Here is a 16,095-nt window from a genome sequence, read left to right on the forward strand (position 1 = left end):
TGACACATGTGCATTTATGACTGCCTGTACAGCTACAGAGGCTACTCATACTTTGTTAGAAAGTTGAGGATTTACAATAAAATTATCCCCTATACAGGTATTATGATTTTACAATAAAATTAACTTCATCTATAGAATCATACAGACTATGCCTATTTAGATATAACAATTACAGATGACAGATTAGCAAAAATGGTTAAATGAAATAACTACTCCCACCACTGCCATTTTTAACATCCTTATTTCAGTTTCAAAGTTTCATCATTTTCATACAGTAATAAATTTCTTTCTGGAAGATTTTCAATTTCTATCTACTTAAAACCAAAAGATTTTAAAAGGATAACATAATCAAAGCAACATGACGATCTCACTTATTTTAAGTATGTTCTTCTGGTGTACCTCAGAACTAAACTTTATTGCTAGTCTTCCTGTGAAATAGTTAAGAGAAAACCTCTATGTATAGACCCAGATCTCTTTTAAAACTAAGTAAAATTCTGTCTTAGGCAAAAAAAATTTACAAAATTTACAAAAGCATTTAAGCAAAAATGATTTACAAACCAAGTTACTTCTTGATCTGGATACTATTTGAGTATCACAAATATGCATATTGCTGATCAACAAATCAATTATAATTATTTCCTCAAATTAAAAATATGCTTTTAAAACTAAAAAGAAAAATCCAAGAGCATCTGCAAATTTGAAAGCTACCTTCCCCTTTAAAAAAGTCCAGAGTTATACAGTACTTTCGGCCATAAATGTAAGAGACACTGTATAATTAAGCAAGTATTAATTGCCCTAATCTTCTTAGGAAAATTAAAAGAGCTGATTAATGCCCTGGATTTAGTTCAGTCTTTAAAATCTGACATTAGAAAAAAAGACTATATTAAAAGGCTCTTTCATTTAGTAATTGGAATTTTGCTCTCAGTAATTTACTATTCCATAATGAAGTATATTGATTCCTCACCACTTTTTCTAATTAGTTATCTATACTGAAAAAAATTCAAAACACTGTTCATAAAGCACAACTAAAAGGTGAACTCTGATCTTTATTATACATTAAAAATAATTTTCATTCTGAATATAAATATAATATTTCCTTATTGGTCAGCAATTCACTCTAATTCTAGATGCTGCTAATAACATTTTCTATTGCCCATAACAGTCAGTTAAGACTTCCACATACTTCATGAAAGCAATTAATATACTATTTTACTGTTAGAGACTTGCTATTTTAAAAACTTCATGTTACCTTTTGCAGTTGGTTTTGCATTTTTTCCCCCTGTGTTAATTGCCAAGAAAAAATGTTCTTGTAACATTTATGCAACCCAGAAAATTATCCCTCATCTTTTAACACAAAAATCCTAACTTGAAAAGGGTTCTAAGAAGGAAGTCAACAGCTCCGTTTAGGTAACGATGACTTCCAAGGCAGGGAAACTATGATCCTTGAGCCAAAGCCCATTTATTTACATCCCATCTATGGCTGCTTGACCCACATAGGCAGAGCTGAGTAGTTGCAACTGAGATTGTCTGTCCATCAAAGGCAAAAATATTTACTATCTGCCTTTTTACAGAAAAAAACTTGCCAACTTCTGTTCTAAGTAATTACAAAAGACACTGGAAAAAAAACTATAAAGGATGTGGAATAGAACTGCAGCCATTTAGAATGATATTGCAGGAAAACGATTATATGGAAGAGTGCTCCTGATATTAAGTAAATTACAGCAGGCTCTTGAATTATATCGTTTTATTCAATGTCATCTTGTTATAATGTTTATGAGATGCCATAGGAACTTAACTCTTGTTTATATCAATTAGCCTAAGGTAAAATTGGTCATTACATGTGGACGTTAAGAGAGGGCTTACTGTATTACTATTGTCTCTATCTTTTATAAGATAGGTTGACATCAGGCTTCTCAAAACATAAAATATCAAAGCAAAATGGAACAGCATTTTTGAGAATCTCAGGAAAACAAAAGGTGAGCCACAGATCCAGTCTAGTTGTCCTTCGAGTGTCAAGGTTATATTAAAAAATTAAATATGAAAGAACTCATAGAAGACTTGAGCCTTTCTTGATCGATCTACTAGAGAATGAGCTTCAACCAAGAGATGATTGGGAGAACTTTAACAGAAGGACTGATGATGAACATTTTACATATTTAACTGTAAATCTAAGTTTAAGATAAATGTGGGAAACAGGATGTAAGAATATATAAATGTTCTGACAAAGCAGAAATAATGCAACTTAAAAAAAAGAAGGGATAAGAAAAGAGGAAAGGAGAAAAAGCTCAGTGACTACAAAATGCATAATAGGTGGGGGTCAAAATGATTCTCATTAAATACTAACAAGCAAAAGAGTAAAAGTTTAACCAAGAAAACAGACAACTTAGAACAGGTTTTAAAAGTATAAGTACAAAGGCAACCACTATAACAATAAAACAAATCTTTCTAAGTATCAGAAGACATTTTCAAAATAAAACATCATGCAGAGAAAGACAACTACTGTAACATAATATACATGGTAACTACAACAAAAATGAGTTAAGATGAAAGGTATCAGTCAATAAGTGTAAACAGACTTAGCTCACCAATCAAAAGAAAAAGATTTTCAATTTGACTCACAAAACAAGACAATTTTAAAAAGTGATTCAGAAATAAAGCAATGGGCAAACATAGAAACGAGAACAGGGGTTGTGTACTGATATCAAACAAATCCAAGCAGTAAACATGCTAAAGGGCACTTTTTAATCTTAAAAGACATACTTCACAATGAATACACACACATATATACACACACATAAAAATTATGAACATATATGTACTAAATAACATCATGTACATCATGTATGGAGAGAGAATGATAAAGTAAATATTAAATGGTAAAGCAAATGGTAAGATGTTAAAACTTGGGGAATCTAGATGTAGGGTCTCAAGGCACTGTACCGTTTTTACAACTTTTCTATAAGTTTGATATCATTTCAATCTAAAGTTTAAAAAATATATGTATATGTATATATTCATATTTAAATGAAAAGATAAATGGCATTATGGGTTTTCTTCCTTTTCGTATTTTCTAGTTTTTACAAATAAGCCACACACCACATACTTGTAATAAGATTTAAGATGACATGTTAAAAAGTAAAAGAACATAGAAAAAATGCATAAAGAAATGAAGCACACACTTCTCATCCAAGATTTTAGCAAGAAGAATAGACCACCATTTATTATGGCACTGTTTCAAAATCTAGAATTTTAGCAAGTTCTCCAGATGAATGAGATATTTTAAAGTTGCAATGCCACATTTTATTAAAGTGGTTTTTATTTCTAGTATACTTCATGTTAGATATTCACATGTGCTTTTATAAAATGCATCTTGTATCAGAAGTATTACTCCTGAAATACCAATTAACAAATGTCTTCAACTGGGTTCAAATGTTTTCCTAAGTTGACATTTTGAAAATTCTCTTCACATAGGGATCCAGAACTAAAATAAAATGTAAAAAGGTTCTAACCTCTAATGACGAATTTTTATTTATAGAAGAGTTTAAATTAGAACATAATGCCAGATTCATTCTGAGTGACAGAGAATCTGAAATTCTCTTCACAAATAAAAAACTGAGAGTAACGGTGACTTTGAAGTCAATCCAATTGTTGATCTGTAAGCACCAATCTGACCACACAAGTAAAACCTGCTGTTGAATAACATGTTAAAATCTCAGCAATATTCTGTAGAAAACCATATTACAGTGATTAAGGGACAAAAACTCTAGAATGCAGAATTTTCCCTATTTTATACAATATTCTCCTCTACTTCCCACATGAAAATAACCTCCACTCTCCCTACCTACTTCTGCTATTTTGGTTTCCTCTTTGACCACTGCCAGATGGAAGGTTTCTCTTCAGTCAATAAAGTATCCCTTCACAATACATTTTCTTTGTTCTGTAGCTCTTTCTGGGATATGGGAAGATCTTTCTTATACTTCCTTAGTTGTTTAATTCCATTGAATCATAGTTAAATTCTCCTCCTAATTCAGTACTCCTAAAGAGAGATACTGATAGGAATCCCGTCCTGAATGAGAATAATTATCTTGAGATAGAACACTGATCTTTTGTGCTACAGTTTATCAAGGTGACTTATATAAAAATGGGATGCCAATTAGTTCATATACTAGTTACATTAGAACAGTAATAAAATCTGTATTTGGTAACACAAATGTCAAAATACAAAATAATGTTTAAAGAATGTATGTTTAAAATTTCAAATCGGTTATGCATACAGTAGTCCTCCCTTTATCCTCAAGGGATACATTCTGAGACCCTCCCAGTGGATGCCCAAAAGCGTGGATAATACTGAACCCTATATATACTATGTTTTTTCCTACATATACGTACCTTTTCACGTAAAGGAAGCACTTTATGGCCTCTCTTTGGTATATCTGAATTGCCAGCAACACTACTCTTGAGCTTTCAGGCCATAAATAAGTAAAATAAGGGTGACTTGAACACAAGCAGTGCTCTACCGCTGATAACTGAGACAGGCTATTAAGAGACTAATGGGCAGGGAGCATCTACAGCATGGATACGCTGGACAAAGGGATGATTCACGCCCCGGCAAGAAGATGCGGGCAGACTCGGGACTGCATCACACTACAGAGAATGGTGCACGAGTTAAAACTTAGGAACTGTTTATTTTCTGAAATTTTTCATTTAATATTTTTAGACTGCAGTTGACTGCGGTTAAGTGAAATCACGGAAAACCAAACCACAGATAAGGGGAGACTACTGTATATAAAACTCACCTTGCTCTATATGATAAAAAAAAACTTTTCATTTTGATTTTTAAGGATTTTTAATAGATAGTACCCAAAAGAAACAAGTAAATGAAGAGATAATAAAAATGCCAATCTAATTTCTTTAAAAAAAAATTGTGTCCAAGCCATGAGATAGTTCACAACACAAAGTTAAACATGCTGAACCAAAGCCTGATCCAATACTTCATGTCTTGAGGTTTACAAGCCAAAACACATACTTTTAACATTTAATTATACTGCTAAACTTCTAAGATGGTTATTTTGGTAAATGTGGGTGACGTTTAAAAAGCATGAAAGGCAACTTTCAAATCTAAGATCGCCAAATGAGCTGCAAAATTGTAAAAGAATTCTTACATTATATCTCCATATTTGAGAGGGCTATAGGACCAAATTATAGTAATAGAATATACAAATGTACATCTGTCTTACTACTGGAAGAGGCAGCAACAATTACCACATTGTTCTAAAAGCTATACTTTAAAGCCACTTGGGACAGTCATGGAAATACACTGCGTGGATCTCCCTTTAAGAAAGAAATCTGAATTTCAGCTGCAGGAAGTCCAGTAGCACAGCCACCAGCTGCGGTGGCTCTGAAATTCATCACATCCACCTTCCAATCCTCTATTCCAAAACCTAGCTCTTTCAGGGCAGCCCCCAGACAATGACAGAGCAGTGGGGGCTTAGGCCTAGCCATTTCTGCCTAATGAAAACTCACCTACAAGGTAATCTTAGCTCTGGAGCTCCCCACTGAGTTGGCTGTCGGACTTGCATTGCAATCTGAGACTCCTTGTCCCATTCCGTTTCCTGTCCACCTTCCTTTTACAGACGTCAATCTGCCTATAGTCTAAAGACTAATTTAATCTTGCTTCATCCTCCTTTATCTTTACAGACCTTACCCCACAACTAACCTTTTCCAGCTTTAACTCTACCTCAGTATCTCCTTCCTAGATACACAAATAGAACGATCTCAACTGACATACCACTTCTCTTAAAAAAAAAAAAGATACAAGTAGTCTCCTGTTTTACAGATGTATCTCTCACTTATATATATTCACACACATACACACATATCACAACCTTAGACAATCAAAAAATTGTTTTATAGGTTAATTTTATATCTCTAAAACTTGCTCTATATCTTTAAAGTTCAAATTTGAAGTCTATTTTAATAAATCAACATTAATTTTTCATCAAATTTCTAATATTTAAAAATTTTTACTACCTATTTTCGACTTCAACAACTATACCTGTTAAAGGAATACACAACCTTAAGTTCATCATATGAATAAAACAGCCCTACAGAAGCATCTATATTATGCTTAAACCTTTCACTGTTTCCAACAGAACTGTGCCAAAATAGTTAACTAATATGGCATTAAAGCATACTGGAAATAAGAATAATGTGACCTCATATTTTACACAACATTTGAGAATTTACAAAGCATTTCTATATATATCATCCCATTGGATCCTCGATTACTTTGCAGATGTCATTTCAGGCTTATGGATAAGGAAACTGAAGGGCAAAAAAAGGATCTGTCTCAAGTCAGAACTAGAATCTAAATTTTCACTAAGGAAACTGACTTCAAATGATAGGCAAGGATTAACACAGTTGATGGCAGTCAATATTTCCTTTTATTTATTCCTATCTGATCACCTGATAAAAACAAGAAAAGAACTTCAGTCTCTATCTTGTCAAAGATGAAAACACCAAAGAATTAGCCTATCAGGTAGGTGACCCCATGAGAACAAATATTTAAGTAATCTCTAAAAAATAAGATTAATAATATAAAATTTATCTAGAAGCCAAAAACACTAAAAAACAAAAACAAAACAAAACAAACAAAAAAACACTGCCTTGGAAATCAGCTTAGATAATTCTCCACTAATATAATTCAACTTATAGTATTTGGCAATTATAGAAGAACTTTTGTGACCACTCAAGCCAAAGAAACTGCAAAATAAGTTTAAAAAAAAAACAAATAAATTAAGTGGTTACTTATTATAATTTTAAAGGCAGCCTTTCCTGTACAAGATCAAGATACAGAATAAACTTAAAAGAAAGCCTCGGAAAGCTTACCTTTTTCTTCTAGATATTTCTCTTGGAAATATCAAAACAGTGAATCTTCAATTTCTAGCATTCTACAAAGAAATCAGCAAGGCCTAAGAAAGGAACAAACCAGACAACCCCAGAGGCAACACAGCTGAAGGGCCACAGATAAGTAACTTGGCCTCTGTATTTTCCACACCCATAAAACTGTTATCTGTCAAACCTACCTCAGAAAGTCATAAATAATAAAATGAAACAATGGATATGAAAATCTTAGTAAGATGAGAGACACAATTAAAAGCCACCCATTTGCTAAAATTCAAATTAAATAGTTCTAAGTCTCTGAGACCTCTCAATGATGTTCAGGAAAACCTTACTAAAACCTCTTTTTTGTATGACACTAATAAAGATTCTTTTAAGACCAGGATGAAGTAACAAAATAATTTTGTACTGTACTATAATACTGTCTATTTTCAAATGCGTTGCTTTGTTAGAAAATCAATTTACTTAACAAAACTTCACACGAGGTAGGATTTTTCTTTTTAAAAAATATTCATAAGCACAATGTTTATCAACATTTAAAATTTGAGCATTTTCTTAAGAACCATTAATATCAATGTTTAAGAATATCAGAACACTGACCATCAGAACATTTTTGGACATATAAATCACAAAAAGCATGCCCTTATATTAGAATAAAAACTTCAAAATACACAATGTAAATATATATATGCCTTACTGTTAAAATGTACAGCTGAAACTTACTGGATTTCGTTAACTAATGCCACCATAAAAAAATAACTTAAAATTTTTTTATCAGTAAAATTATATATCAGCCAGTATACGTTTAATAGGAAGATCCAAGTTTCTACTCTGTTTGGAAACTAACTATTGTACTTACTTCTGTATAACATTTTGCAAGCTTAACATCATACCCAGTTCTCCTTTCATCTTTTCTCTGTTAGCACGGCATTCCGCCAAGTATCGAAGAGCCTACAGCAGAAACAGTAATAGGTTAATTCCCACATCCAGATTACCCAAAATTAAACCCACAACTAACTTACTGCAAGAGAAAAAGAGAAAAATAGGTTTTCGTTTTTAGAATCCATTGATTCTGAAGTGTTCAGAAACTCTTAAGTGTGATAATCAGGCAGTCCCCTGGGGGAGAGATGATCCTTTCAGCTGGAGTAGCTGAATCTGCTCTTTGAAATGAAGGTTTCCAACTTATCTGCAAAGTCAAAACTAGGTTGTTCCGGTTTTATTTTCACCATCATCTTGTCGAGGACGCAAACACCTATATTCCATTCATTAATTTAGGGCGTAGTCCCAACAGCCATCATTTTCCTAGATGCTTTTTACATATGAATTAAACTGCTGAGAGGGACAATACACAACTAACTACTTATATGGAATCAACAGTTTCTATTTTTACAATTCGCCTTTAAAATGTCTTATTTTTTTTTTAATTGAAAAGTAAAAGAACTCACTCTCACGAATTTCTATTTTCTGAGTTCAACTTTTCTAGGGAGCTCCTCTTAAGATTTAAAGTACATTTTTGCACGTATTTCCTTCACATGCTAATTCTTTAGGGATTTCATTAGCTGTTCTACAGACCTCCTAATCTCTCATCATTCATGGAAGACTTTGGTACTTGATTCTCAGGAGAACACCTCCATGAACTACACCATCCAAAGCACTGCCATCTCAGTCCACTGACCTTCGCATTTTTTACTGGTCCTCTATACTCCATTTCCAAAGTGCCTGGTCATTATGCAAAATGATACAATCTATGAAATCACAAATTCAACAATCCCTGACTGCAATCTCCTATCCTTTCCGCAACTACTCCTACCTCGATTTTCACTCACTCCCATAAAAGATTAACTGCCATGGGACTGCTGTCCCTCCATAAAAACTAATAACCGGGACAACAGATATTAAACACACTGGACAAGAGGCAGCACAGAACTGTAATCCCCGAGAGAAGGGAAATGATGAAGTTGGCCCTAGAATTTTCCCATCTCACTGCTTTGGAGGAAGTTTCCAGACTGTAGCACAGAGGGGTACCCAAATGGAGCCCACTGGTCTTGTGGAGTTAGGGAGGCAGAGATCAGAGTTGGGGATGTTGGTGTGGTGCAGTATAATACAAAATATTTGGTCTTTATCTGGTTCCTGGCACAGAGCTCCTAAAACCCTTTGAATTTTCTAAGGGGCAGGAGTGTCTTCTGTTATTCATAAAGAAGGGGTTGAGATCTATAAAAACACCTGAACAAGGAAATTCAGTTTCTAAACTGGTGACTACATTCACTTGCAAGGAGTGGCACACTCCAACTGCACAGAGACAGAAGTTTCTGTGCTTGGGGCCCTTCCAGACCTTGCCCTATGAACCTGTTCATGTGTATCCTTTATAATAAACTGGTAAACATAAGTAAAGTGGCTTCCTGAGTTCTGTGAGCCATTCTAGTAAATTATCAAACCTGAGGACAGGGTCATTGTAACACCCAATTTATGGCAGTTCAGTCAGAAATATGGTGACCTGATACTTGCGACTAGCCTTTAAAGTGAGAGCAGTCTTGTGGGACTAAACCTTAAACCTGAGGAGTTTAATACTTAGCTTCAGGTAGTGTCAGAATTGAATTATATTGTCAAACACCAGCTGATGTCCACAGAGGATCAGAGAATTAATTGGTTGGTGTCAGAAAACACTTCAGGCACTAGATTTTGCAAAGGAGAACAACAGAGAGGAGGAATCTCAACAGCAAGAGCGCTCCAGAGACCTCTTGAAGGGGTCCCCAAGAATCTTTGATTTAATATTAGTTTGCACATGCCTGGGGTAAAAGGCCATAGGGCTAGTAAATAAAACTACCAAGGAAAGAAACACTGCCTGGAGCTCACACTGGCTGGGAAGTTTGTGGTACCACCAGCCAGAGGTGTAAAGACCTCACATGCATAGAGGAATCAAGGGGAATCCTCAGAAGAGCCTCCCATTAGTAGTGGGAATATCATAAGATATAGCTGCTTGGACTCACTCTACAAAGCCTGAGAGCAAGTCCAAACTCATCCCAAGTAACTTAACTGCAACCCAGAACAAAGCTCAAGAAAATTTATAGGAATACCAAAAAAATCTGAAAACCGAAAACCATAAAATGTCTGACATCTGATTAAAAATTACCGGGCATACAAAGCAGGAAAATATGACCCATAACCAGAGAGAAAAATCAATAAAAACAGACCAAACAATGACAGAGATGGAATTAGAAAATAAGAGAATATCGGAAATTAGACAGCTATTATAAATATGCTCCATATACTCAAGGGTGAGTAGGAAGACATGAACGTGGTGAGGAAAAAATGGAAGATATTAAAAAGATCTAAATGTAACTTCTATAGGACAAAAACATAACTATCTGAAGTGAATAGCACACTGGATAAGACTAACAGCAGATTAGACACTACAGGAAAAAAAGATTAGTGAACTTTAAAATGTAACAATAAAAACTATCCAAAATGAAGCTTAAGAGAGGGGAAAAAAATTGAAAAAAAAAAAAAAGCAGTACAACAGAGACCTGTGGGATAACATGAAATATCTAACACACATGTAATTTGAGTTTCAGTAGAGTAAGAGGGAGGAGACAGAAAAAACTTGAAAAAATAATAAAAGACAGTTTCCCCAAATTAATGAAAACTATAAACCCACAGACCCAAGAAGCTCAACAAATTCCAAGCAAAACAAAACCCCAAGGAAACCATCCATTTCAAGCACGTCATTATCGTTTGCTGAAAATCAGTAATAAAGTCACAAAGGAAACCAGAAAAAGGAATTATATAGAGTGGAACAAAAGTTAAGAATTATGACAGTCGTGTTAGAAATCCTCTAAGACAGACAAGGAAACAATACCTTTTAAAGTACTAAAGAAAAAGCCACCAGCAAACTCACAATACATAAAAAGTTAAAGTTCTTTAGGCAGAATAAAAAGGACACTAATAGAAATGTGAATCTATATTAGGGATTGAAGAATGACAGATATGGTAAATATAAGGATAAATATAAAATACATTTGATTTTTTAAATTTTAATCTCTTTAAAAGATAACTTTAAAGCAAAAATACTGTAGATTTTTTGACATATGTAGAAGTAAAATGTATAACAAAAAATAGCAAAAAAGATGGGTGGAGATGGAAATAAACTGTTGCATGCTTCTCACATTACACATGAAGTGTATGTTTTATTTAAAGGTAGACTGTGATAAGCTAAAGATGTATATTGTAAATCTAGAGCAACCACACAAAAACAATTTTTTTTTAAAAGGGTATAGCTAATAACCCAATAGTGAAGATAAAGTGAAATTATAAAAACACGACATCTGTTCAACCTCTTTAGGAATTTTTACCCACCAATCGCTCTACTTCCTCCTTAGCTCTGTCCCTCCATAACTTAACTTTCCTTCCGATTCAGCCTACCACCTACCATCTATCATTTCAGCCACTTTCTTGCCAAAATCCTAAACTCTCTAGCGTAGTCATTCTGTCCAACTTACCTGGCCAAGAATCAGCCCTGAACAAATACAACCATCTGGCCCTCAGAGCCTACAGCAGGCCTGAAGGGGGATGAAAAAGGAGTTTCATAAGCCATAAGTATCATATCATTCAGTTATTACCAAAGTAATCAGCCCCTGAACACCTATGAACAAACTCACCATTCTTAGCAACCTTTCCCATTTTCTGCAACTATGAGAGCCTTCTCAAACTTCTCTCTAGCAACCTCTTGCCTTCTGAATTTAAACAGGTTCAAGTCTAGTCTATTAAAAAAAAACTTGTTTCAACCCCAAGTCCTTATCTAGATCAACACACTCTTCTCATCCTTTATGCAATGTCGATGTCTGTTTTGCCTGTTAACTTCGTTCTATGAAGGTAAAAAGGGAAATCTATATAATGCAGTCTGATTTTTGAAAACGAAAAGCCAAGATTATTTTTCTGGAAGAACTTGTAAAATTAGACTAAATGAGAATTAATCATGGGCCCTTAAGTAAAGGAGAGTGAGTTTAAAATTTTCTATTATATTAACTTTCTTTCAAACATTGTTATGAAAATTTTTAAAAGACATAAAAGTAGAGAGAAAATGTGTGGTGACCTCTGTGTACCCATTATTCAGATTTAACAATTATCAACCACTTGGCAATTGGGTTTCATTTATCTCCCCTACCAGTAACCACACTGGAGTACTTTATAGTAAATCTCAGAAAAAGTATAACTTTATTTGTAAATACTTCAGTACATCTCTAAGAAGTTAATGGGGTTTTTTTTTTAACTTAATGAGAATATTATTATAAAACCCTGCAAAAGTATTAATGTTCTTTAATATCATCTACTATCTGATCTATAATATTTCAAGGTATTTAAAAATGTTTATAGTTGATTTGTTCAAATCAGGATCTAAATCAGGTCTACATATTACACCTGGTTGATGCATCCCTTAAGTCTCTTTTAATCTATAACAGTTACTGCTATCCCTTCTTCTCCTCTACCCCCACTGTCTTTCCTTTTAATGCCATTTACTGTTTATGGAATCAGATTATTTGTCCTTCAGAAATGATCACATTCCGAATTTGCTTGATTGCCCTATGTTGTTCTTTAACATGTTTCTCTATCCCCCCAATTTCTCATAATTCCTTATGTATTTATGATCCTGTATGTTTTGCTTTTCCTCTCCTTTCCTTATCTTTCCTTCCCATCTTATATTAAAACAATATAATTCATCTACTGATGAATTTATCCATTCAACATTTATGCCAACAGAATATGGCATATCCCTACAATGAAATATTATCCAGCCATAAATAGTAATGAAGTACTGATACATGCTACAATGTGATGAACCTTGAAAACATTATGCTCAGTGAAAGAAACCAGTCACGAAAACCACATATTATATGATTCTATTCATATAAAATATATGTAGGCATTTTTGCTGGAGTGGGTCAATAGAGAAAGATAGCAAGTCGCAGCCACTTACAGAAGCAGGGTAGGGAACTGGGGAATAGGTTAAGAGTAGTTTCTGAAATGATGAACGTTTTCTAAAATAGATAGTGGTGATGGCTGCACAACTGTATGGATATACTAAAAACCACTGAATGGTACTCTAAATAGGTGAATTGTATAGTGTGTGATTTACATCTTAATTAAACTGTTACAAAATAAAAACAAAACAATTAAGTGCTTTTTTAAGTGTCCATCTGTACTAATATGATATAATCCTTAAAATTTAAGGGAAAAAGGTTGCAGAATATTCCATGCATGTAGTGTGCTACCATTTGTGTCAAAGGTCTAGACACGTACATGTTTGCCCACACAGAAAGAGACTTACTATTATTTCCTCTACAGTCACTTCTAACTTTTTAGCATGTCACTTCTTCAAATTCTACTTAATTGCAAAATTATAACACTAAGATTGAAACTGGTAAATGCAACTTACAAGCAAAGCCGAGTGGACAACAGGAGGGTTGGGATGGTCCATAAATAAAATAAGGCCAGGCAGACATCCCTGATCCTGGACAATGGCTCTTCTATTTAATGGATCTGCTGCTAGATCCCGTAGTTGATTAACTACCGACAGAGCATCAGGTTCTTCATTCATGATGGAAGAGGAAGAATTCATCTTCTATACCATATACATGAACAAAATCTTCTTAAATTCTGTAGAAACGGTTTGCAAAATTAGTTCTAGGTTGCTAAACTATTTTATGGCATTTGTTAAATAATCAAGATTACAACACCTTTAGAAAGAAACAGATGAATCTAAATCACGAAAAAGCACTGGCAATTCCACAGCTTAAGACAAGTAAAATGAACATAAGAAGCTGACTTAAAAAAAAAATTCAAGTTATTTATGTATGCACAATGTTTAAAGAACATATGTCATCTTCAATATTCCAATAAATTCCTTTTTAGCAATACATATTTTAACACTACAGCACCACAATAAACAAGGTCTTTATAGTGCAAGCTTGTAACCTTTGCTGCACTTCTCAAATTGTAACACTGCCAGTGCCTTTTTTCCTCTTGAAGTTTTCTGGAGCCTAAGTCAAGTACCTCAGGGAAAAGTGGCTGGCTGACAGTTTTTCTTATTCATCTATGAACAAAACCCAGCATAATGTGTCTGCAAAAAAATAAAATCCTCTAGGAAAAAGGAGAGTCAAAGAAGGCTGAAAGCAAAGAAACCAGAAAGGTTATCTCATCCTGTGCCTCAGGCCAGTGGAGTCTGGAAGGTCATGGTGAACCTTAACTAAACCTAAACACACCTGTCCACCTCAGAGTTTGCCATATTCAGAAGAATGAAATAGAATTTGGTAATTCATTTCAAAGTCACAGAGAAGTTAAATAATTTGCCCCAGGTGACAAAAGTTAGTATAGAACTGAATTACAATCTTATTTACTATCTGCTAAACTGGTCAGCGGTCTCTCTACTTCCCATACAGTTCTTTTAAATTCAGCATATCCTTTTCCCCATAAAAGTAAACAGGGTATTTTAGAAAATGTTACATACAAAAGCCAAAGAAACAAAATATCGAAGAATAATTTTCACATGAGCAGAAAGTTAAAATTAATCACTTCAATTAACCAAGTTACACAATATATTCCTTGTGAGGAAGAATACAGAGGTGTAAATACTTTTCACAAATTAATAAGTTTAATGCAAATTTGAACAATGCCAACTGGAGGAGGAGGTCCGGAACAAGATTATAACTCCAGAAAGGCTAGTAAAGCTATTTTGGGGGAAAATAAAGTAAAACTGGCCATATAAGGTATTAAAATATACAAAGCTATTAAAAGTAAAGCAATAGGACTTGGATTGGGGGTTGGGGGGAGTAAAGATTCTATTCCCAGGAAAGTTTTTTTATAAGTTTTTTTATTCAATATAAGAAAGTAGGCTCTCAGCCAGACCCAGGCTCCACCACTTGATAACTGAGATTTTAGGCAAATCATTTAACTCTTTGTTCAGTTTCTTAATCTGTAGAATGGGGTTAATTATAGCAGGTGTATTGTCCAAATGAAATAAATACATGTAAAGGGCTTAGACTAGTGCCTGGCACACAATAAATGCTCAATAAATTATAGTTAAATGAAGTCAAAAATCAATAAAAAAAAGTAAGATTATTCAATAAATTGGAATAAGCAGTTTTAAAACCACTACTAAGGTTCTTTAACACATATCACGTGGCAAAAAAAGAATCATATTCCAGATAAAATACATTAAATTTATAATTTTTAAGTCTACAAGCAAATGCAAAACAAAGTACTCAGAGAAAATAGGGCTTCAACAGGATAGTATTTCACAGGTAGTTTTCTCAAAGTGAAAACATAGTTACTGTGGCAATAAAAAGAGATTTATAAAGAACAATAGACTGAATATATAGGGATAAGGATAAGACTAAAAGGTTTGGGGACATGTTACATTTTAGATGCTCCTGTTATCAATTGCCTTTATATCCCTGTTTACAAACCAGTTTACCCATGAGCTTTCTGTGCTGTCACCAGCACAGACCCTATCCAAAATGGAACCTGCAGAACCAATTACTGGCTCAAAGGCCCAAGAGCCAAGTCACAGTTAAGAACCAAATACTCTGGGTGATGGTTTTTTGCATATAACACTGGCCTTGGAACTGGAGAGCTCCATTCTCACCTAAGGAGTCCTTAGAACTAACTATTCAGTGAGAAAGACTGTGAAAAACCTGTTCGAGATGAACAAAAGTCAAAAGAGTTAAAACTTTCAATGTTCAAAGCCCACTGATAAGGAGAGGGCTCAAATAAGGATCTGCCTGTGAAAGGTTGGAATACCACATGGCATCAAGTATCCTAACATAACAGCAGAGGCAGAAGCTATGGTCAAGCACTGCATTTCCTACAGCACTTAAATGAAGGCAAGAAAGGCAGGCAGAAGCTGCAAGTTGCTTCCCTAAATTCAATGGGTTTTTATGTAAAACTTCGGGAGAGAATTCCTCAGTGTCAGAGTTCATATTTATTTAACATTCTTGATATCATTACTCTGAGAATTACCTAAATCCTGTGAAATGACTATTATTTCTATGGATCGATGAGTTCACATACAAGATTTTATAAGATAGCTATGGAAGAGCTGAGAAAATGGAAACAGGTAAGCAAAAGTGAGGACTTTAATCTCAATTCATGTATTAGATACATTTCGTGTTTTTGTGTTATTCTATCAATTTCACACAAATA

The 16,095-nt window shown here is 34.0% G+C and overlaps 1 protein-coding gene across 1 annotated transcript in view; it reads right to left on the reverse strand.

Annotated features, from left to right (window-relative positions):
• Positions 1-16,095, reverse strand: part of ARMC1 (armadillo repeat containing 1) — a 32,837-nt gene that overhangs the window by 14,773 nt on the left and 1,969 nt on the right. Inside the window, exons 2-3 of the mRNA XM_011364586.2 lie at positions 13,331-13,551; positions 7,760-7,851 (exon numbers count right to left, since the gene is read on the reverse strand). Coding sequence (XP_011362888.1) covers positions 7,760-7,851; positions 13,331-13,513 — 275 coding nt within the window. The 5' untranslated portion in view covers positions 13,514-13,551. The remainder of the gene's footprint in view (positions 1-7,759; positions 7,852-13,330; positions 13,552-16,095) is intronic.

The sequence above is a fragment of the Pteropus vampyrus genome, unplaced genomic scaffold, assembly GCF_000151845.1.
Source record: "Pteropus vampyrus isolate Shadow unplaced genomic scaffold, Pvam_2.0 Scaffold99, whole genome shotgun sequence".
NCBI classification, from domain to species: Eukaryota; Metazoa; Chordata; class Mammalia; order Chiroptera; family Pteropodidae; genus Pteropus; species Pteropus vampyrus.